This window comes from Carassius carassius, chromosome 32 (assembly GCF_963082965.1).
Source record: "Carassius carassius chromosome 32, fCarCar2.1, whole genome shotgun sequence".
NCBI classification, from domain to species: Eukaryota; Metazoa; Chordata; class Actinopteri; order Cypriniformes; family Cyprinidae; genus Carassius; species Carassius carassius.
The window spans coordinates 12434194-12456693 of NC_081786.1; the positions used below are offsets into that span (position 1 = coordinate 12434194).

Below are 22500 nucleotides of genomic sequence, written 5' to 3' on the forward strand. Positions count from 1 at the left end.
GGTGGTTGAGTTCCTAAAGCAGTCTGGTGTGCCAGTGGCATGTGCATGTAACGTCAACTGTACTTTTCTTTCACTCGCTACAAGCTATCTCTATTTCCTTGAGATCTGATTTAGATTTTTGCCCACCGGTACTCCATTACCATGGAGACTGATGATGGCTGAAGGCCACCCACATGTAGCTCATAAACCAAGGCATTGTCAGTTGTGTTGTTAGGGATGCCCTCATGAAACCTCTTCACTCTGAGACCAGAGTCTGTGCTCTTATTGAATCGTTGTATTAAATCACTGCAACCAGTGATTCTCGATGCATTTGTGCCATTTTGGTTATGTTAGAGATTTTGTTTTGGTTAATCTAGCAAATTACATTTTTATACTGTATATTATAATGCTGTGATACTGTGGTTTTGGCGAGAATTTTAATATCAATGCATCTTTAATCACTATTGATGATAACTTTCAAAAATAATCTCATTATTCAGACCTTTTTTCAGGTTTTATACAGAGAAGTACATAAATCTTGAAAGAAATAGGAAGAAAGATTTTCTTCTCATGATACATTTTTCATTGTCTAATACATCAGAGACTAGAGACGTTCTCTGATGTTCTCTATCAGTGACCTTTCCAGTTGTGCCGTCTAATGGTATTTAACCAGATTTAGGCCATACTAGCTAGACAGCTGTTTTTCCTCAGCGCTGCTCCTGTAATTGAATCTATCCAGCTCTGTACTCTGCTGAGACATATCTGTCCGACACGGTGAGATGAAGATTACAAATGCATCTCAGACATCGATCTCTCAGCCCCTCCGCTGCTCCTTGACATGCCTGCATGAGTGGATTGAGGTTTGTTTTTAAGGCCAACTGAAGGTGACGTGCTCTAAAGAGAGAATTGATGCTATCTCGGCCCTAAGAGACATGCAGCTTCAAGGATTTTCAGAAACACTCACTGCAGTAACTTTAAAGAGATTTCAGTTTTCTAGAACAAGAATAAAAACTAAATTTGGGTGGAATTATATAAGACGTGACACCAGTATAGTGTGCCTGTGCATATAAATAAAATGGAAAAAAAGTAAAATAACTATTAAAAAGGTTTTTAGATTATATTATATTATAATGCATTTGCTGTACTGTAGTTTTGAATGTGACCCCAAACTGCCTGCACAAGCACATATTTACCACCTACTCCAAATGTTTACTTTTCTCTCAAGGGTTTTCTGGTCTAATTTTCAGAGCTATAAAGATGAAGTCTTGGGACTGGATCAGGACAGTTCTGGGATCCCCAATGCAATCAGTGCTGCGGTGCCACTGTGACAAATGTCACACAGAGGCCACCATCCAAATGACGTTTGTTGTCCACAAAGAGCGAAGCCTGATGGGACATGTTTTAAGTGTCGATAACAGATTAATGCCTCTTGAGTATAGCGGTCAGTAATAAAGATCTGTTTGGCCAGTAGCACTGGTTGTAACTTGCAATAGAGAGGCAGTGATTTTTTATTTAGTCTTAACTTGATGCACTTTTTATTCTTGTCTACAGTTTATTTAATTTTATTAACCTGTTTAAAGGTGCACAGTCATTTTCCCCTCTCTTTTAAAGCTTTTTCACAAAGAAATTAAAGGAATAGTTCATCCAAAAATGAAAATTCTGTAATTAATTACGTGCCTTCATGATGTTCCATCCAAACCTGTAAGACCTTTGTTCATCACTGGAACACAAATTAAGATTTCTGAGCTTTCTTACCCTCCATAGACAGCAACACAACTACCATGTACGTACTGTACATGAGCCAGAAAGGTAGCAAGGTCATCCTTAATACAGTCCATGTGACATATAGTGGTTCAACCATAATTTTATAAAGCTACTTGAATACTTTTTGTGCACAAAGAAAACAAAAGTAACAACTTTATTCAACAGTTCTTCTCTTCCGTGATAGTCTTCGACGTGTGTTCACGAGAGTACCATGATGAATTTAAATTTTTGCAACAAATATCCTTTTAAGCCATTTGAAAATTGTTTCAAATTATGTACTCTCACATATGATTAAGACTCAGTCATACAGTCATATCAGTAATGTATTTTAGATGGAGCGGGTCACCTCTTTGAGGCTGTTATGTTGAAATCACATGACCAGTTGAATTCTATTCATTCTCGCTTTAAACTCCCTGTTATTGATTACTTTTAATGGAATAAATTTGTCATAGCCCACTGCAAGTACCATATTCTTTACTGTTTCAACATTACATGAGTCAATCTTGTTTACCAAGGAGAGAAAGGGAGGCGGAAGAATGATCCCAGTTAATTAATGTGTAAAATGACTGATGGCCATACGCAGTTTAAATGACATAAGGACGTTACCGAAACCCATAATCAGTTTATTTTTGGCAACTGTTATGTTTTTCTGTAGCTCGACAAAACCCAGTTGACAAAATAGGGGGAAAATACCTGATCAGCTTTGCTGTTACACTTGAATGGTGCTTTTGGAGTCTCCTGAACATTGTAACAAGAATGACTCTTTATGTTTGTAATTGCATGGACATGGCTGGCAAACGGTATGGTATTGTTGTCTGTCTAAACTGATTTTTAATGGTGAACAGGAACCCTGTGCTTTTCTGGAGCCCGACGGGGATCACACAGGATCCCTTTAGATATTCCGATACAGAAAGCCAATTACTCTAATAAGTCCTGGCTGCGGGACACACTTACAGTTCAGCTGATACAGGGACTCCATCAACAGTTCTGCAACAATGATTTCAGCTCCACAGGCAACTTCAGTGGCATGCTCAAAATTCAGAAGTCTTAATAACTTTTGCCTGTCTTATTTTAGTGATTGAATACTGTGGGTTTTCATAGTGCAGAATACATATACATATAGAAACAACTATATCACTGTTAAATATTACAGCACAACTGTTTTCAACATTGATGATAATGTTTCAGCATGTTAGAATGCATTCTGAAAGATCTGAAGGCTGGAATAAAATTCAGCTTTGCCATCACAGTAATAAATTAGATTTTAAATTATATTAAAATAGAAGATTGTTATTTTCAAATGTAATAATATTTTAGAATATTGCTTTTTATTGTATTTTTGATCAAATAAAATAAGTATTACATTATTGGTATTATAAGGAACTGTAGTTTGTTGTACCTTTTTGGCATCTTATTATGACAGATTGTTGAGTTATTACTTATACTGGTACTTTAAATGTAGGAGATTTTTGGAAATAGTCAGGACACGTGGAAACTGTTGGAGAGGTTTATGTGAGCGATGATGTCCAACAGTCTGCACTCACCCACACAGACAGAGTTTTATGCCCATGTTTCACTTCATCTCATCTTGGAATAAACTTTTTTTTTTCAGTTTCTCCTGAGAGACGTATAGGATATGCTTCTCAACAATTGGGTTCCCACAGAACCAGTTTCAACCAGTAATTTCTAAAGATATAGTTTTTTCAAACTGTACCAGAGACAAGGGAAAGAGAAATGTGGTAGGGGCCTATAGAATATACAGGAGGTTCTTAAAACCACACATCAATTACTATGGCTTTGTAGTTAAAGATTTAGGTACATAAATCAAAGGTTGCTGGTTCAGACCCCATAAGAGCAGATTCATGAGATGTTGTACCACCAAAGTGCCTCCAAGCAAGGCAGTTAACCCTGGGTTGCTCTAGGGAGATCTGCCCTGTATTACAAATGGACTATGTCACTTGGATAAAATGAAAAATACTTTTCATTGCTCATAAAGTTCACTGCTCTTTACCCTGACCTCGCACTGGCTTCTCTCCATCTTTTAGAGCACAATAGTCTTTTCTCTAGTTTCCCACTCACATGGTTTGAGAGCTAGAGGCTCAATAATTAGAGGCAAATTAAAATGATTCTCATTAACAAACATGTAACTAGATATTGAACATGTTAACAGCTTGTCAATATCGACCAGAATTTTAATAGTGTTATGCCTCTATTAGTATCTGCATCTGCATTTCATCTTTAGTTTAATTTACAATTCTCTTTATTGATCAGCACAAAAAAATGTTTTAAACCTTTTTGGCAGGGCTTGAAAACTGAAAAAAAAATGCAATCGGTTCACTCCGAGCAGAATCAATATTTTAATGTTTCTGTTCTGTGTTCCTCTGATATTATAACCATTCCAAAACCGGTTCGGGTGGAAGAAAAAACGGTTAATATTGCTATTTTTTAAAAACAATATTCTTTGCCTATAATTTGCCTAATAATAATAATAATTCAATAATAATAAAATATAGTGTTTTCTTTACTCAAAAAGAAAAGGAAAAAATAGAGATCTAACGCTTAGTCACAGCCAAACAGCATCATCTTCTCTAGATTTAGGCCAAATGTAAGCTACTTAAAAAAAAAAAAAAAAATCTATCAACAATTTAAAGACATCAAACTATTTTTAAGATATTTAAAAATGTTTGCTGCATTGTAAAAAATAAAACACTTGTATAAGATTGCATTTTGAGAGTGAAAAAAAAAACTTAAGTCGCAACTCACGTCGCATTTTATTAGCCTTATTACTTCCGAAATAATGAAGGCTAAAATGACTGTAGTCTGAAGCAAAATGTTTACAACCATTATTAAAAACAGTTATTAGTTTCTCTCCAAAACAAATCCTCTAAAGTTTAGGCTATAAAGACGTCAATCCAAAAACAATAGGTGAAGATGATGCCTACCTCTCTCATTCGGCACGACTCCATGTTATTTATCATATAGTGTTTGTACTTTCAATTATTATTATTTAAAATAATCTTGTTGGTTAACGATTAATAATCGGTTAAGGAGCGTCGGTTAGAAAAAAAAAAACGAAATTACCATCCCTAGTCAGTAACATCACAGTGCAAAGAATATAGAATAGCCTAATAGTAAATGTATGATAAGTAACGCTGTATGTGCGTCTGAAAGTCAGACTCCAAATTTCATTCTAAGAATAATTTTGAGGTTAATATAGCAAATGAAAACTGTTCAGCTTACTGTAAATTTGAGAAGCTCAGCTAGGCTATTTTATTTCCCCTCACTCCACAAGAAATCATTTCAATTAACAGTATTTAGAAAAGAACAAGAATTAAAAATATAAAAAGCTATAGCAATATTAACGACGAACCAAAAACTAATTTTGGCTCAACCAACGTTGGGTCTCTCATTCGACACAAAATCAAATGTTTCCGTATTTACGATGTATTTGAATGCCAAATGATTATAAAAATAGCCTTGCTATGTTTACAGTGTTTATTATAGCCTAATGTTTGTAAACATTTTGTGTCTGCATAATGTCTATTTCTGAATGAAGTAATCTTTTTTTCTCTCTAAAAAAAACTTTTTTCTATATACGCGTGGCGTATTTTAACCATGCAGCAAACCTTTTTAAATATTTTGATAATTTACTGAAAATAAATAAATGACTTTTTAAACCGTTTAACTGATTATTAATCGGTCAAAATTAGCCAATACAGTTTGCTGCATTCATGCTCACTCAGAAACCGGCGACTGTGAGCGAATCAACAGAGCTTGTACAAGCTTTTGTCATCGTTGAATCTTTCTCAGACATTTCCAAATGTCGAAATTGGGTTGTGCATCTTTCTGTGCATGATGATGTCCAATGCCCCCGGCGAGCGAAGCTTCTCAAAGTTGGGAATAATCAAAGGAGAACTGCGGTCCTCAGTTGGGCAGGAAAGGCTAAGCATGCTGGCGCTTGAATGCACCAACACCAAGAAAAAATAGGCCCTTTCTGCGCTGCATCATCAGGCCTAATTTGGTCTTAATCCGGCCTTGAAGGTGGTGCATTGCCACTGAGACTTGCCTATGATGAGTTCAAATATGAGCGGACATTTCACTCATTTGCTTCAGCGTCACATTTGCTTATGCCGTGCTACTGGAATTCATGATTGGTTGACAGCAAATTTCAAATATTAAATGGAACAATAATTTTTTTTTGTTAACCGGTTAATGGCCATATAAAATTTTTCGATTCTGTTCTTAACTATAAAATTTGATTTTGTTTGTTTCTGGTTCTGTTCCTGTTATAATTTCGTTCGTTTTAGTTCCTTGAACCAGGTCAGAGCCCTGCTTTTTGGTAATATAACAAAATTTTAAATGTGAATCCATTAATATTCCCAAAATACTCATAAGGCTTTGAAAACTTAGACCTTTTGAAGTTTAAACCTTTCTTTCTCATTATATGCAAGGTTCTCCCAACTGTTTCTCCAGTTATCTAAATGCTCAGACTTGTATTTTTAAACATTAGTAAACTCTCTCTTGGGAGAGAACAAAGAGGTATCCTTGAATGAAGTCTGTTTGTACTTTCCTGCTTACCTATATCTTTTTTTTATTTGCCTTTCTTTTTTTTACTATTTGTTGGTCCTTTTAAACAATGAAAGTGGTAAAACAAATCCGTATTTTATTATCCATTTTTTAAGACATTTCACAGGCCTCTGAAATGAACTTTAATGCTTTTAAATTTAGCGCTTGTGGTTTTATCAGTGTGTGTATGTGTGTTCCTCCTATAGTCTGACCTCTTCATTTTGCTGTCAGCGTTTTGCTGTCAGCCAGGTGATTATTAAAGACTAAGTGTGCTGAGCACAGAAAATGTCTAGCGGAAACAATGGACCAGGGCCTTCAGTGTGTGTGTGTGTGTTTATACATGTAAGGCTTTAGTTTGTGTGTGTGTGTGTGTGTGTGTCTGTCTGTGTTTTATTGTCTGATCCAAAGGCCCTTAGAGTGTTTGACCCCTGCAGGACCTGAACCGCAGACCACAGGCCTACTATGAGATAAAGTCATCTGCAGGAACACACACAGTCAATGAATAAAGCCATAAATTGTACAGTGTTTTTTCCACAGCCAATACAATCATATGCTTTTGATAAAGGAAGATGAAGTCAGGCATCATTGTCTGTATGGCCTCAAATGCTACAGTCTGATTTGTTAGAAACTATTTTCACCTCTTCTTATGGTGTCAGCATCCATCTGATTTCTGTCTGCGCTATCAGGGCTTCACAGATTCAGGGCTTTCCTTTCCTGAGGATCTATGTTTCATAAGAGAGCTGCCCTGAGCAGGTGAGAAGCCGAGGGTCTGTCTCACTGCTGTCTCTCTCTCTGCTTTCCTGTCGCTCTTGCCCTAAAAAAGGCAGGGTGGTGGGTGTTCTGGCATCAAGTAATTAGATTCACCCAGCATAAAATATGACAGGACAAATATAATTAAGTATTAATTTGTGTTAAATTAACTGTGGAGGGAGCCTTGTTTAATGTATTTGCTGGTAATTCAAGTACACCCCCAGCAACCAGTAGGAAATGTTTGTGTGGGGCTACATCCTTACTGTAGGTCCATTTCTGTATCTCAGCAGTTTTAATGAATGAGCAGCATTTAGTAATCCGATCATTCCAATATATGTATTTTACAAATATAACTTTAAAAGTTCAATTCAAAAAATCTTTCATAGGTTTTAAATACTGTATGTGTGAAATTGATTTCAAGTCATTAATTATAATGAAGAAAATTACATTTAACCCAAAACTGTATCCTGAAGGACTTTTGAAAGTGTGTAGAAAACATGAGGCCTGAAAGATTTTTAAAATGTTTTTACTCATCAAGTCAGCATTTATTTGATCAAAATATATTGTGATAACTGTAATAATGGGAAATGTTACATTTTAAAACTACTGTTCTATATGTGAAAATGTACTCTATTACTGATGGCAAAGCTACTTTTTCAGCAGCCATAACTACAGTTTCAGTGTCACATGATCCTTCCGAAATCATTTTAATATTCTGGTTTGGTGTTTAAGAAATATGTCTTATTATTTATGCTGAAAACAGTTGTGTTGCTTAATATCTTTGGAAACCATGACACACTTTTTTGAAATTCTTTGATGGAGAGAAAGTTTAAAAGAACAGCATTTATTTGAAATAAAACCCCAAAATTATAAGTTTTTACTCTCATTTCTGATGAATTTAATGCATACTTGCTGAATAAATTTATATTTTTTTTCTTCCAAAAATCTTACTTTGAACAGTAAGATAGATAGATAGATTGATACTGTCTACACACCCAACTTAAAGTCTTTTATTAAAGGCCAGTAACAAATTTTAAGGGCGAACATAATAAGACAGGAAGTGAGGTCATGGGGGTTTCCAATTGGCCTTGGTGTTAAAAATGCAAATGAGGGTGAAAATGACATCAGAGAGCCTGGTAGAGGCCAGCAGATTTTTTGTAATTAGTAAAGTCAGCAAATGACATGTAAATTTCAGAGTCAGATAGGCACACTGTCAGAAAAGATTCAGATGTGAGATGCTGCCTCATTATAGTGACTCTCAAAATCTGAGAGGATGTTCACTGAGTCTCATCAGCCTTTTCCTTTCATCTGGCCTTCATTCGAACTGATAGCTAATGATAGATGCACTGGATAAATGCGTTTCTGTATCATGTGTGGGGGCGTCTAGAGTCGTGGTCATTCAAGCATGTCAATTATCAACTGAACCACACTAGATTTATAATACAGGGTCTTCACCTTTTATCAAGCTTTTTAAGGACCCTTGATGGCTAGAAGGACCCCGTTACATTGTGTGTAATTGAGTGTTGCATTTTATGCCCGGTCTGTAATAACATGCATAATAGTACCTTATTAATGTATTTACAGATTTTGTTTTAATGCTTGCATTGCAAAGCCATTAAAATAGTCATTAGTGATATAGAGAGTCATATTTTTGTTTTGCTTAATACATTTTTATGTTGGAGGGACAATGAAATGTTTAAATTAACTTCAGTTTATTAAAATATTTTTTTTTTAGGAGTTGAGAAAACTGTTAAAGACTTTCCTTCTCTTGTAAAAAGTTATAGAAAAGTTGCCACTGAAACTGAGTAGAAGTGGATTTTGCTCTTTTCTTCAGCCCTCTTGAAAATACAGCTAAACTGCTTGTGTATAGCAAGCATTACAATGTTATGACAGCTTCCTCTGCAGGAAGCACAACATACCAGATAAAACCAGTACATTCACTTCAGAGAGTGTGTGCGACTCTGAGGTTTAATAAATGTGTGTGTGTGTGTGTTTTAATGAATTAAAGATTCATTTTAAAAAAGAAGCGTCATAAAGTTGCCCCAAAGTGCTTGGTGAATCATCAGTTCTGTGTTATGGTGGTTGTTTTTACCCTTTGGGAGCCTTTATGAAAAGGTTGCTGGATCTAGAAATCTAAAATTACACAGATAAATTCAGTTCGGTGTACTGACAGCCCTTTGCCTTTGCACAGCTTAGATGGAGCAGAGTTTATGCTCTGTGTTTGTTGAGTACTGGAGAGTCTCTTTGCATTTGTGGATTTGGTGTTCAGTTGTTTTCATTATGATTGGTTTAGGGTGTGAATTCTCTTTGTTGTGATTGGTTTAGTGTCGTTCTGAGGTTAAGGTCAATTGTGTTGTCTTGAACTTTGTGTCAGTAAGCAGGCAGTAAAACAGACAAGGCATTTAATCTAACAAGATTCCACATTACCTCCAGGTACAAATATAAACTCTATTATAGTATGTTGTGTGTGTTTCCTTTTGCCTGTTTTTGGATGTGCACCCTTGTTTGTTAGTATGTGGGTTGTTTGCTTGTATGTGCTTTGTTTGTGCATCTGAATTTAAGTATGCACATGAATCCGGCAGGCACACAAACAGAGATGATGCTGGCACGATAATCCTTTGACCTTTGACCTATTTTCTCAGCACAACTGCAGCAACAATAAAATGTGGTTGCATCTAAAACCGCATACTTGCATACTATATTGTAGGTAAAAAGCAGTATGTGACAAAAGAAGTATGTTCTAATTCATAATACTCGTAAAAGAATAGGCAAAAAGTACACAAATTACCTCTTATTTCTGGTGTGATTCTGAAGTTTTCCTACGATGGAAATTTTAGCACTTCCATGAAGCCACAGGAGAGGATCCTGCCAGTGATGCAAGGCAACTGATGCTGGTTTGTCATATGACGATGACAACATCGCAAACGCAGTATGTCAAGATTATATTCATATATTCATACTGTATAGAACATACTCTTTTTGTAGTTGTGAAGTAGTTACTTATTTATTTCGGACACAGCTTTTGTGTTTATAATAGATTAAGTTCTCAAATTAAAATGGTGTAGACCGCTGGTAGTTGCTGGAACTACGGCATATATTTTACTCCATTCATGTCTAGTCAAATAGCCATGTATTTTGATGGCATAAAACGGTTTGCAAGCAATATATACAGTAACATATTTCATTGTAGCATACTAGATGTTTTGTACTTATTTGACCATATTAATTTGGCAAATCTTCTGATTGAGAATATAGCTGTTTATCTCTTAATCTCTTTTTGGTCTTTATTAATTTGGTTATAAATGTTAGATGCATTAAAACATCTAGCAGTGCTATTAGTGCATTGATCCATATGACAACAATAACTGTTAACTGTAAAGTTTTGCTAACCATTCTAATTCTGAGAAAATAGGCAGGTCCACATCACTGTATCACGATTACAATAACAACATAGAAAAACAGTATCATTAGAATCACTTTTTTGAACAATGTTTCAATCAGAAGTCAATCAGAATCTGAAGAGCAAAAGCATTTAAAGCACCAGACTACATAACTACTGTGCAAGCTCATAACAGACATTTGTTTCCACTGGTGTGGAAGATAGTATAGTTGTATAATAGATTATATAGATAATACAGTTTGTCAGTATAGATAATATACTAGATAATATAGTTTGTCAGTGCCTGACGAAGACCGGATGATCGAAACATTGCAGTAATAAATTTTTATAGAGCAATTACATCAGTGTGTGGACAATACGTTTGTAATTTTGCTATAGATAATAATTCTTGGTGTGAACAGCCTTAAATGTTTTTCATTCCAGTCTGAAGAGTGTTGCAGCCATGATCTCAAGGGTTTTCAAGTAAAACAGGGTCTGTGGTGAATAGAAACTGATAATACTTGGACAAATTTATACGGCTGCAGAACTCTGTACTGTAATTGAATTATGTTCAATACCAATTTGAAGTAGTGGTTGTGAAAAAGAGCTTAAATGTAAAGGAGCTGTCCGTTGTCCTAAAAAAGGTCTGACACAATATAAGTTACTTTTACAGAGCTTTAATTTTTATTTTAGCAATATGCATAGTTTTCTTGCATGATTAGGATATGTTAACAAGTGAATTTTCATGTCAGTTACTATTGGGAATTAGATCTCATAGGGTTTCCTCGACTGTGGTATCGTGATTTGATTGTTTAATATTAAGATACAGTAAAGAAGCAGCTGAGATAGGGAGTCTTTGCACGTTTTTTAATTTTTTGGGTTGAAACTAATATGCAATGTGGTACAATAGGTGCTGTTCATGAAGCTGTAAAACATGACTCTTTTGGGTTCTGACTTCACTACCGCTGTGTCTTTAATACTTAATAAATTGAAAGCATTTCTGCAAAGATATAAAATTGTTTCTGTCACATGACACAGACACATTAAGTACCAGTTACTGTGGCAACTGCAAATTTTATTTGAACTGTTTTCTCTTTCCTTTTTTTTTAAAGACTTGCTGTGATTCTGTCTTTGAATGTTACATAAATGGGTTACTCCTGAAGGATTTCCTATAGCAAGCTTCTTCTGTGTTCTTTCTGCATACTTTTGTGTTCAGACACAGGCCATTTCAGGCCAGCTTCATTGTATGTACCCACCAGCTGCAGGTATAGCGTCATGATTTATGAAGCACATTTCATCTCTCAGATTCTGCTGCAGCAACATAAAGAAATGCAATGCTACCCTGCATTTTAAAAAGACACATTTAAAATGTTTTAAAATTTTTATTCAGCAACTGATGTAACCAATTAAAAAGTGTTTTAAACTCTTTTATCATCTTTCCATTCAACCTGTCTTTATGCCAAATATTTGACTTTAGACTGCTGGAATAAGCATGTTTTACTACACTGAGAAGAACCAGGCACAGATAATAGCCCTTGTCACCGCATTGCTAATTCACTCCTTTACGATAAACATTTAACAGGAACTCACTAGGCTTATCAGACTCCAGGAATCTCTGTCTCTCTCATGGTTAGGTGAGAACGATGTCCTTGCTCTGTAAAAGTGAGTTCATAAAATAAAGAGAGATTGTTAGAGAAAAGAAAGGGACTGCTGTGGCAATCACTTTTTAGGGGGGTGATTAATTGGAGGATTAATTGTCAAGCTGGAACAAAGTAGAACATTGTGGGAACATTCTGCTTAATGAAGCATGTTGAAGTGACAAAAGAGCCATATCTCCGGCTTTCGTATGTTTTTTACACACAATTCTTCTGTCTCCTATGTTATCTCGTTTTAGGCTAATTCTAAAGCAGCATTGCATGTAATCCCAGAATACATTGCTATGAGGTCCAAGATGTATACAATTAGTTATATATGCCATATATTTTTCCTTAAAAATAGACATTCTATTTGAATTTCAGCATTCATTTCAGAATATTATATTCTGAATATTATATATATGGTCTGTGTGTGTGCTGACATCTAAGGCGAGACTTATATTTTCGGATCGGTGATGGTTAGGAAGCTGCTCACTAGTTTGTCAGAGCTGATGTCATGGTGTAGTTTAGCAGTTCCATCAGGTCTCATGTCCACCTTTCTCTGGTGTTAATGTGGCAGATAATTTGTCTTCAATAGCACTGCTGTAGCGACAGAGTCAGCAAAATAAAGCTTCTACCTGCTGCCCCCTGCAGAGAGACAAGGAAAGAGGGCAAGACATGACGGCGCCTGTAGCTGATTGCACTCATGCTGTTAGTATGCAGGATGTTGCAGTGAGCCGCATTTATTCAGCAGGGAAGGTCCAGGGTATGAATACTGAAATCATGAGATGAGGTGACAGGAAGTGCTTCAGGCTGTAGAGCATCGGTGAGCAGTGCCATAACACTCACACAAATCTCTAGAGCCTCAGATGACCTCCTCTGAACACGTACTTACACCAAAGGCCCTCTCCATCCACCACAGGAAGGAGACCAATGAAATACAGACCTTATTTTCAAACAAATGAACAGTTAACCACAATAAATATTGTTTATAAATATGCAGCAGCCAATTACACTGAAATTCACGCTATTGAAAATTGTTTGGGGTCACATATGTTGTGACTCAGCAGCTGAATTGATATAGTGCAAGTTTCTCTGCTCTCTGCAGTGAATTAGGGAGCGTCTGCTTCTCTCAAGGTGATATTCTTGTGGCTGATTTAGTCCACTGGGTTTAGAAAAGCACTGTTGACTTTAGAAACGCTCTGTTGTCTGTTTTAAAAGCAAAGTGTAAAAGATAAAGCTTTTAATTTCAGTCTGCAATCTGGGCTTCTCCTCTGTTGTTGTCTCCAGATATTTTGCTGCACTTGTGTTGGATTTTGATGGAGAAATAAGCAACAACAGGCTGCTGTAAGACTATTACATCTCCAATGAGAACAGAACCATTCTGGCCCTGTCAGTTTCACCTGTCCCCTTAGATTCAGAAATGTAACATTGTGGTTTATTGCAGAGCCTTCTGGGGGTTAAGGAAACAATTGCATCTCTTCGATTTTCTGATGAACAACCCTGATTTCTTGAAAGATCCTTGCTTTTAACCTTTGAAAGAACGCAATCAACTGCTTGTATTGGCCCGTGTTTACAGACGTAATCCAAATTGGACCGTTTGTTCTGAATGTGCTTTAATGTGATTCTCTGTGTTGTTCAGTCTCTCACAAAGTTTAATTTTAATGAAGTGCCTCTTTGTGATTCGCTATCACTCTAGAATATTCTTCCGCATGCTCAGAATAAACAAACTTGACATTCTCCTTCAGGTCCTCTTCAATCAAGATGGACTTGGGCATCATTATGGTGTGTGCTGACCTGAGCTAAAGATCTCCTTATGGGTCAGTACTCTGTTTGTGCTCTAATTTAACACAAGGGAGGGTTTTGAATTGGTTGCTTTCCAAATTCACACAAAGATGTTTTTGCGTTTGTCTTCAGTCCAGCTCTTTGCTGCCAGTGTAAATCAGATAAATGTGTTTTCCTCTTTTCTGGGCCCTGTGTGTTTTTTTTTTTTTTTTTTTTTTTTTTTTTATAAAGAAGTCAATTGTGCTCAATGCTGCATTTAGTTGATCAAAAATACAGTGAAACAGTCATACTGTGAAATGTTATTACAATTTAAAATCAATATAAAAATCAATTTAAATATAATTTAAATATGTACTATATTTTAAAATGTTATTTATTCTTGTGATGGCAAAGCTGAATTTTCAGCAGCCAGTGTCACATGATCCTTCAGAAATCATTCTAATGTGCTGAATTGGTGCTTACTGACTCCAAACCTTTGACCACAGATGCAAGTGTACACTCAGTAATTTGTAATTTGGCAGCTGTCTTATATACTGACAGCTTGCAACTACATACCAATGTTTACAGCTGCCATTGTAGCAATTCTCTGTTTATAATCAACTCAAATATGATTTATTTATTTGGTATGTAAAAATGTCTCATAACAGAGTAATACTGGCCATAACACATATCACATGATGCAACATATCGCGATTATTTGCATCCAAATATATATATATATATATATATATATATATATATATATATATATATATATATATATATATACACACACATATATTACAACTTCATCTTAGATGAAATAGTAGTTTAAATACACTACAAATGCATACTTTCTCAAAATATGAATATTTGCCAAATTATGTGCTTTCACTTGGATGTGAAATACAACTTTAAAATTGTTAATAATACCTTAGAGTTACCAAGACCTCACTTTTGACACGGAAAAACTCATTAAAACTAACATGTTCTGTGCATTTTTTTCTCTCACCGGCAATTGAAAAATGACCTTTATTTTAATATGCATTACCCTGTACTTTCACCACATGAAAATTCCCATTAATCACCTGTGTGAAATGACATATGATCCAGCAGCATGAAATAGTTATGTCAGAAAGGGCAAACGGCTGGATGTGAAAAACAGCATCTCCGAGCCCTAGCTGTGATGAAGTTAGCGACAGGCTGCACATATGTGGCTGTGATGAAAGATCACAGTGAATATGGTTTTAATCTCTGAGCAGTTTCTCTCAAGGACAACTCCTGAAGCACCTCGAAGTGCTCCCTCTCTTTCCGGAGCCGGCTTTGACGGATGGCCCAGCGGTTCCGAAATGATAGGCTATTATTTTACTTTGCATTGGATAAATGGCAAGGCTTGCAACTCTGTCCTCATAAGGCCTGGCAGGACCAGATGGGGAAGATCGGCAGAGGGCTTTAGGACATGCTTTTGTCCGGACAACATGATTTTATTCCATTCATGAATTGAAGTGTCGTGTTTTCCATAAGGCTGCCACATGATTGCTTGAATTCACGAAAACGCCAGCGATTTTGTAATCAGTTTGAATCCTACCAGACTGTTTTGCAAACATCCCTATTAGCAATTCCTACATGCCCATGGGGAAAATGTCCCAAAATATAGTTTGCAGAAAGAATGAACAAGGCCTAAAATGATGCTGAATGCCAAAGTAAAAGCAATCAATCTCACTAATCCTCTCCTTTCTCTTTTCCTCTCTTTGTCTTTCATAGATCAGCTAGATTCATGGTCTCCACCGCTGTACTTCGATGAAGACAGCTACCCCTCCCCTCCCAGGAATATGAAAGGTTTATCAAGCGGTCGTCCTCAGCTCACCTTCACATCAGGACACACCTGTGGGTTGCCAGACTGCGATCAGTCCCTTGACCCCTTGCAGCATGTCGGCCCCGATTCCCGCTCTTCCTATCTGCTTAGTCCGACTGAGAGCTGCCCTCTGGATCCACACCGCTGCTCACCCCGAAGCTCCATCCACTCAGAGTGCATGGTGATGCCCGTTTCTATGGCATCTGACCACGTTTCCAGCAGCACCTTTCCCAGAATGCACTACAGTTCACACCACGACGGCTCGAGAGACGACAGCTCCACTTCTCATGGTGGCGGCGGCAGTGGAGGGGTCAGTGTTGGCGGTGGGGGTGGCGGGTCTGGGAAGATGAATCGTATTCCTGCGAACCTATTGGACCAGTTCGAGAAGCAGTTGCCAATTCACAGAGATGGTTTTCACACACTGCAGTACCAGCGCACATCTGCAACCACCACAAGCAGCGAGCAGCGCAATGAGAGTCCCGGGCGCATCCGCCACCTGGTGCACTCCGTCCAGAAGCTCTTCACCAAGTCCCACTCGCTGGAGGGGTCATCCAAGATGAACGGCACCAAGGGAGACTCACGCTCAGACAGCGGACACCACCACCACCACCATCACGGACATCACCATGGGAACCACAAACACAGCAAACGGAGTAAGAGCAAGGAACGCAAGTCAGACTCCAAGCAACGCTCAGGGATAGCAGGCTGGTGGAGTTCTGACGACAACCTGGACAGCGACAGCACCTACCGGACTCCCAGCATCATGAGTCGCCACCACGGAGATCATATCACTCACTGTTACCCTGACACAGGCCATGGGCACTTTGGCGACCTTTCGCTCAAGACCTCCAAGAGCAACAACGATGTGAAATGTTCGGCGTGCGAGAGCATCGCTATGGCCCCAGAGGGCAAATTTATGAAGCGCAGCTCGTGGTCAACACTGACGGTCAGCCAAGCTAAAGAAGCCTACCGCAAATCTTCCCTCAACCTGGAGAAACCAACCATGCCTCAAGATCTGAAGTCCTCCATGAGGCCTTGTAATTATTTGCAGGTGAGATATCATTCATGAAGACCTTGATTGCTGGTGATGCTGTGCTGTAAGATAGTGGTTCTCAACCATTGGGCCTCAGCAGAATTCCATAGGGATGTCAAGATGACTTAAAATAAACTAAAATGCAACTTTGTACAACTGAAAATATACCAAATATATACAGTATTCTAATTATAAATTCCTTTCTAGACATGGTAGAGACATGCTAATTAAAATCGCTATGGCCTTAAAAATACAGCATTTTTATACTTTTTTAAATATACAGTACATTTTTGTATTTTAGCCGAAAATATTCATATGGTAGTAAATTCATATTGTTGTTTTGAATATTCTTATCCTTAATCCGTATCCATAAAATCAGAATATCTTTGTGGACAATGTGAGGCCTTGCAGTCAAAAAAAGTTGAGAACTACTGCTGTAAGAAGAGATTTTTGGATGTCTGTGTTCGTGAGAGGAGTAAATATGAAGTCGTGCTATTCATTTTCAAAATAAACCTCTGTGTGGCTGCTTTCTGATCCAAGGCTTATTGGTGCCTGTAGATTGTTGTTTAGGATTCAGAGGGTTCCCAAAAGAGTCAAAAGTAATAGTCCACTGGAAGGATTGTTACAAAGGTGGGAATATGTTGTTTACGCTAGTGGAGAATATAGCCCGATTGAAATGTGTGTGTGTGTGTGTGTGAGAGAGAGAGTGCGAGTGTGTGTGTGTGTGTGTGTGTGTGTGTGTGTGTTGTTGTGAGATGCTAATGTGCTAAATTAAGAGGCAGATTTATTGGTCCTGTCACTCCGACTAGACCAGTTAGTTCCTGTTTTTTATGTACAGAATTATTGCAAACAATGAGTCATATTGATTAGCATTGATCTTTCTGTGCTAACGTGTGATTTTCCAAATGTATTGCATTTCGTCGGAATGCATTATTCATGGTGCTGTCAGACCACTGAAAATAGCTACTTGCTGTTTTCTAGTCTATTTTTACAATTAGGCCTCTTTATCCTATACAATATATGGATGCTGAATTGTCACAGGTATGCATTGTAGCAAACTGCAATCAGTTTCCAAAATTGCTGAAATGAATCACATATCTGTCACAAAGTACAGCTACTATGCAAATTAAAGAAGACAGTGATATTGATTTAGTTAATTTAATGTAAATTTAGAATTTGATTGCTGTTTCAGCCACTCTTTATATTAAGATAATGCTATATTCTTATTCTAATTCGAAGCTGTTTGATCAACATAGTCTTATTGGCTAGTTAAGGAGCCAGGTGTAGAGAGCAACATCTCAAAATAGGCTAGCATCCAAAAGACAACGTATGCTGGTCTGTCAGAACTAGTTAGTATTGCAGATATCTGACTCAAGCAGTTAGATCAGCAGGTACAATGAAAAAAAAAAAACACCCTCAGTAAACATCTGCTGACACAGCAGCCTCCACCAGTCCTGGACTTATGCAATAGCACAGCAGAAGCAGCGAGGCTGATGGCCCCATTGAGATAATTAATGAATGGATGGATCCGAGTGTTTCCTCAGGGAAAGAAAGAATCCAGAGAGAAAGAGAATCTAAATCAATATTAAGTTTTACATTTTAGAGGCTTGTGGAGACCTCATGCGGGTACCACTCAGTCAACTTAGACAATACTGAGCTATACCCTATGTATATTTTGTCAATGGCAATGATAGGAGATGAATATGCCTGAGTTATCCTTAAGTAAATATGCTACTGTTAAGCTGATACTGTCAGTGGTCAGTGAGGTTAATATTGTGTAAAAGGTACAGAAGGTGTCACTGGGGTAGTACCTGGACATCCTGAAGTCCATATGCCTCCTCTAGATTTAATTTATCTTTATAACAACATTGTGGGAAAGCTTGCTATAGGGTTGTGTCTTTGCCCACTAAGAATTGTACCTTTACAGGTCACACAAGATGCAAAATCCTCTTTTAACTTACAAAACAAACACATTTTTCTTTCAACTAAAGTGCAAAACTACTTTCAGCATCCATTTTTTGAAAAGGCCAGTGGGTTTTTTTTTGGTCCGTAATAACTGCTAATTCTAATTTCAGCTCAAATGGATCTTTGACAAATATGTAGACTTTTACTGAGGGATGAAAGCAGCCTCTTTCCGTCTGTCTTTCTTAGCACAGCAATTAGCTTAGTATTTCAAATATGTCCAAATGGATAAAACATCAGCCTGCAGAAAAGGACAGAAACCGTCCAGCAGTCAATGACTGTGATGCATCTCTGGGTCAGGCATTTAATAGGTTCTCTCGACCCCAACAAAAATAGTCTGTGCCGTCTATCACGCTGGTGCTATTTTTGGCTGCTGTTATCAATGCAGCCCGCAGTGACGCAAACTCTCTGGGAGGGACGTGCGCCCCTTCACTCTGATGGTCCGGTGTCCTGAGCACCGCATGCTGTGTGATAGCAATAAAACAGCTATTTTTAGTGTGTGTTCATCATGGCGGTCACCGTGGTGAATAGATTGAATCATTAGCTGAGATTGTGATTTGGATCAAAATCAATGCTAAATGGTTTATGAGATGACTTTTGGCAAGGGTTTCCTCCACATTTCAACACTTCTTACATAAATCATTGATCATGTTATGAGGAGCACAGTGGCTCACATCATTGTGGGCAGAAGCCTCAGTGCTGTGATGGATAGCAAAAGAGTTCAAACTGGCTCCTAAAATTTTTAAGTGGTTTCAAGTGGATTTTAAATGCTACTTCCTTCTTTACTATTTATGTTTATATAAAATATCTTTGAGAATTAAGTTGCTTGATTTTTGTTGGTTGAAAAAGTTTTTCTGCAGATCACTTGCTTTAAACTGGAAGATCTGCTCCATCTCTTTCGAGCTTAATCAGATCATTTTTTCCTATTAGGTGTTTATATTACGACTTTTCATTTCTTATGAGCTATCTTTCGGATTATGGATGCTGTATTGAAATGCATGTAAACGTAGCAACTTATTTCACTGCCTGATGTAACTACTGTATTTTAAACATTTCGGCATGACTTTATGATGATATCAATCACAAGGAGGTGTCCTATAGCTCAAGGCCAATCCTGATTAAAGTGTAATGGCCCATTCACACATACTGCAAAAAAGAAAATCATTTTCTTCATCAGTATTTCATCATCTTGTGTTCTGGTAAAGTGCAAATATTCTTAAAACTCAAATGGCAAATTGTCTTGTTTTAAGCGGGAAAATGGCTTTTCTTGTCTTTTTCTTGTTTAAAAAACTCATGTGTTTAGTTGGAAGGCTTAGTAAAATGCTTATAAAAAAGGAAGAACATTGGGTTTAGTAAAATATGGATATTTCAAGATGCAAACAGTTTTGGGGTTAGTAATTGTTGTCTTTTTTTTCTTTGTTTCTTTTTTTCTTTTTTGCACATCAGTAGACATGTGCCGGTATTTGGTAATGCGATATATCATGGTAATGAATATGCACAATATTGTTATTGTGGGCACTTCTAAATACCATGAATAATTATACATTACAAATTATTCAGAATTTGTAATGCATTTTAAGAATACTTTTACCATCAACTGGTCAAAATACACAACACCGCTGTATGCTGCTTGAAAGAGTGTGCACTCTAATGTAAACAGGCACATATGAGTACATGTGAGAGACGTGCTGAATTAAAGCACATTCTCTCTCTGACAGCAGATGGCGCTAAACTGCAGAAAATGCAGCATTACCCTAGAAACCCCATAAATAAAGCAGCTGTACTACTTTAATTTATTTCAAACGTATTTAAATAATTTAAATAGCCATTCAGATTTGTGTATTCGCTATGGTGTTCATCACAAGTACTTAAATATTTAGACTTAATAGGCTATTCATTTTTAAACATTTTTTTTAGAATTGTAATCTGGACTACAACATGCCCTAGATATTGTTTGAAAGTGTTTTGATTCTTTATTGTTCATACACACATTACATTAGAGGTTCATTAGTTAACATTAGTTACATTAATTCATTACTTAACATAAACTGCCAATTAAATATTCTTCTGATCATTCTTAATCTTAGGTATTCCAATATTTAATAACACATTGTTAAAATCAAAAGTTGCAACTGTGTTATTTAATGAACTAACATGAACTAAGACTTGTATTTTTTTAAATAAAGATTAATAACTTCTGTAGCAAATGTTGTTATTTCTCATGGTAAATGTTAATGGTTAATTAATGAGGTCTTATTGTAAAGTGATACCGATTGGTCTTTATAGTTCTTTTGCACTTTAATCTGTGTAAAACATTTAACTTTATATATTTTTCTGTATTGATTTATTGTATTTAAATATTCAGTTATTTTTGTTATAAGAAAAAAGTTATTAAACCTGTTATACTGTATTATGGCCACTTTTTAAACTAAATTTGAATATCGTTATAGTTCCGTATACGTTTATAAAATCATTAGTCGCAACATGAAAATTTGATACCGGCATATCCCTACACAGCAGGGATGAATCAAATTGATCAAAAGTGACAGTAAAGACTTCTTTTTCAAATAAATGTTGTTCTTTTCATCAGAGATTCTATTCATGTATTTGTCAGAGATTCCTGAAAATTGTATGGTTTCCTTAAAAAGTTTTAAACAGCACAACTGTTTTCAACATTGATAACAATAATATATTACCTGAACAATGAAGCCTGAAGTAATGGCTGCTAAAAATTCTGCTTTGCCATCAGAAGAATAAATAACATTTTCAGATTTACTGAAATAGTGTTTCCACTGCCGAATCCCTTAACATTGCTGTCGGGTTGTGTTACTGGCAAACTGTTGAAAATCTACTCACAAATTAGATGTATTGCTTGTAAAAAATAAGATGTCATTCCTACTAAAAATGTGCATTATGAATGATAATTGTTTGTATATAAATCGCAGCAGTGCATAATACATCATATCATGAAGAAGATGAATGCTCCTAAGTCCTAACTAACCTGGGATGATGACAATTGGCTTTATGAGGAATGTTGCATGAACAAACAACACAAACAAAAATGTACATGTATGTATGTATATATGTATGTATTTTAATGTATGTTGATGAGCTCACCAAGCAAATTCCAAACCACTAGGGTGTTTGGAAATAAATAAATCAATAAACAAACAGGAAAACTTTCCATGCTTATGCAACATTGGTCAGGCTCATCTTTGGTAGCTCCTTTGAAGGCATCTTGAGCAAAACAGCTGTATATTTAATGAAGCACAAAAAACCTGAATATGTTTTTCATGCCTAATGTTTGATAATACTCCTGCATGTGGGCAGATACATAATCATGTAAAGAAGTGAATTTGCTCAAAATATTACCTCTTCACTGTATTTCCTAAACTCAACTACAAGAGGAGACAGATGATGTGTACTCTGTATCTTCAGTCCCATCGGTAGTCGCCACATCACATCCAATTTACATAAAACTGAACTTCTCTCAACAGCATGTGAATGTCCTTAAGAGCAGCACTGAAAGTCAGGAATGAAGTTTTCAAACATTATGACTTTGACATTTCAATAGATGTTGGCAAATATTGCTGGAATTAGTCCACTGCACTGTGAACATCAGAAATATTCACTCCCTGAATGATAAAGGATCATGTGAGTTTTAAATGAACAGACCTCTCCAGCTGAGCCCTGCATTGTCTAACCTCAAACTTTCACACTCTTGCACTGAGTTTATCCTTCTCTTTATGATTCCACCTTGCTCTTTCTCTCTGTATTCTTCACCTGCATCTAAAGGCTACTAGAAGAGAAGATT

The 22500-nt window shown here is 36.7% G+C and overlaps 1 protein-coding gene across 6 annotated transcripts in view; it reads left to right on the plus strand.

Annotated features, from left to right (window-relative positions):
• Positions 1 to 22500, plus strand: part of dlgap2a (discs, large (Drosophila) homolog-associated protein 2a) — a 138037-nt gene that overhangs the window by 81622 nt on the left and 33915 nt on the right. For 5 of the 6 annotated variants that reach the window (XM_059520374.1, XM_059520375.1, XM_059520379.1 and 2 more), the window contains one exon: positions 15601 to 16742. In XM_059520374.1, the coding sequence (XP_059376357.1) occupies positions 15601 to 16742 (1142 nt within the window). Of the gene's footprint in view, positions 1 to 13820; positions 13893 to 15600; positions 16743 to 22500 lie in introns of all 6 variants that reach the window. The other variant, XM_059520376.1, reaches the window with a different exon arrangement.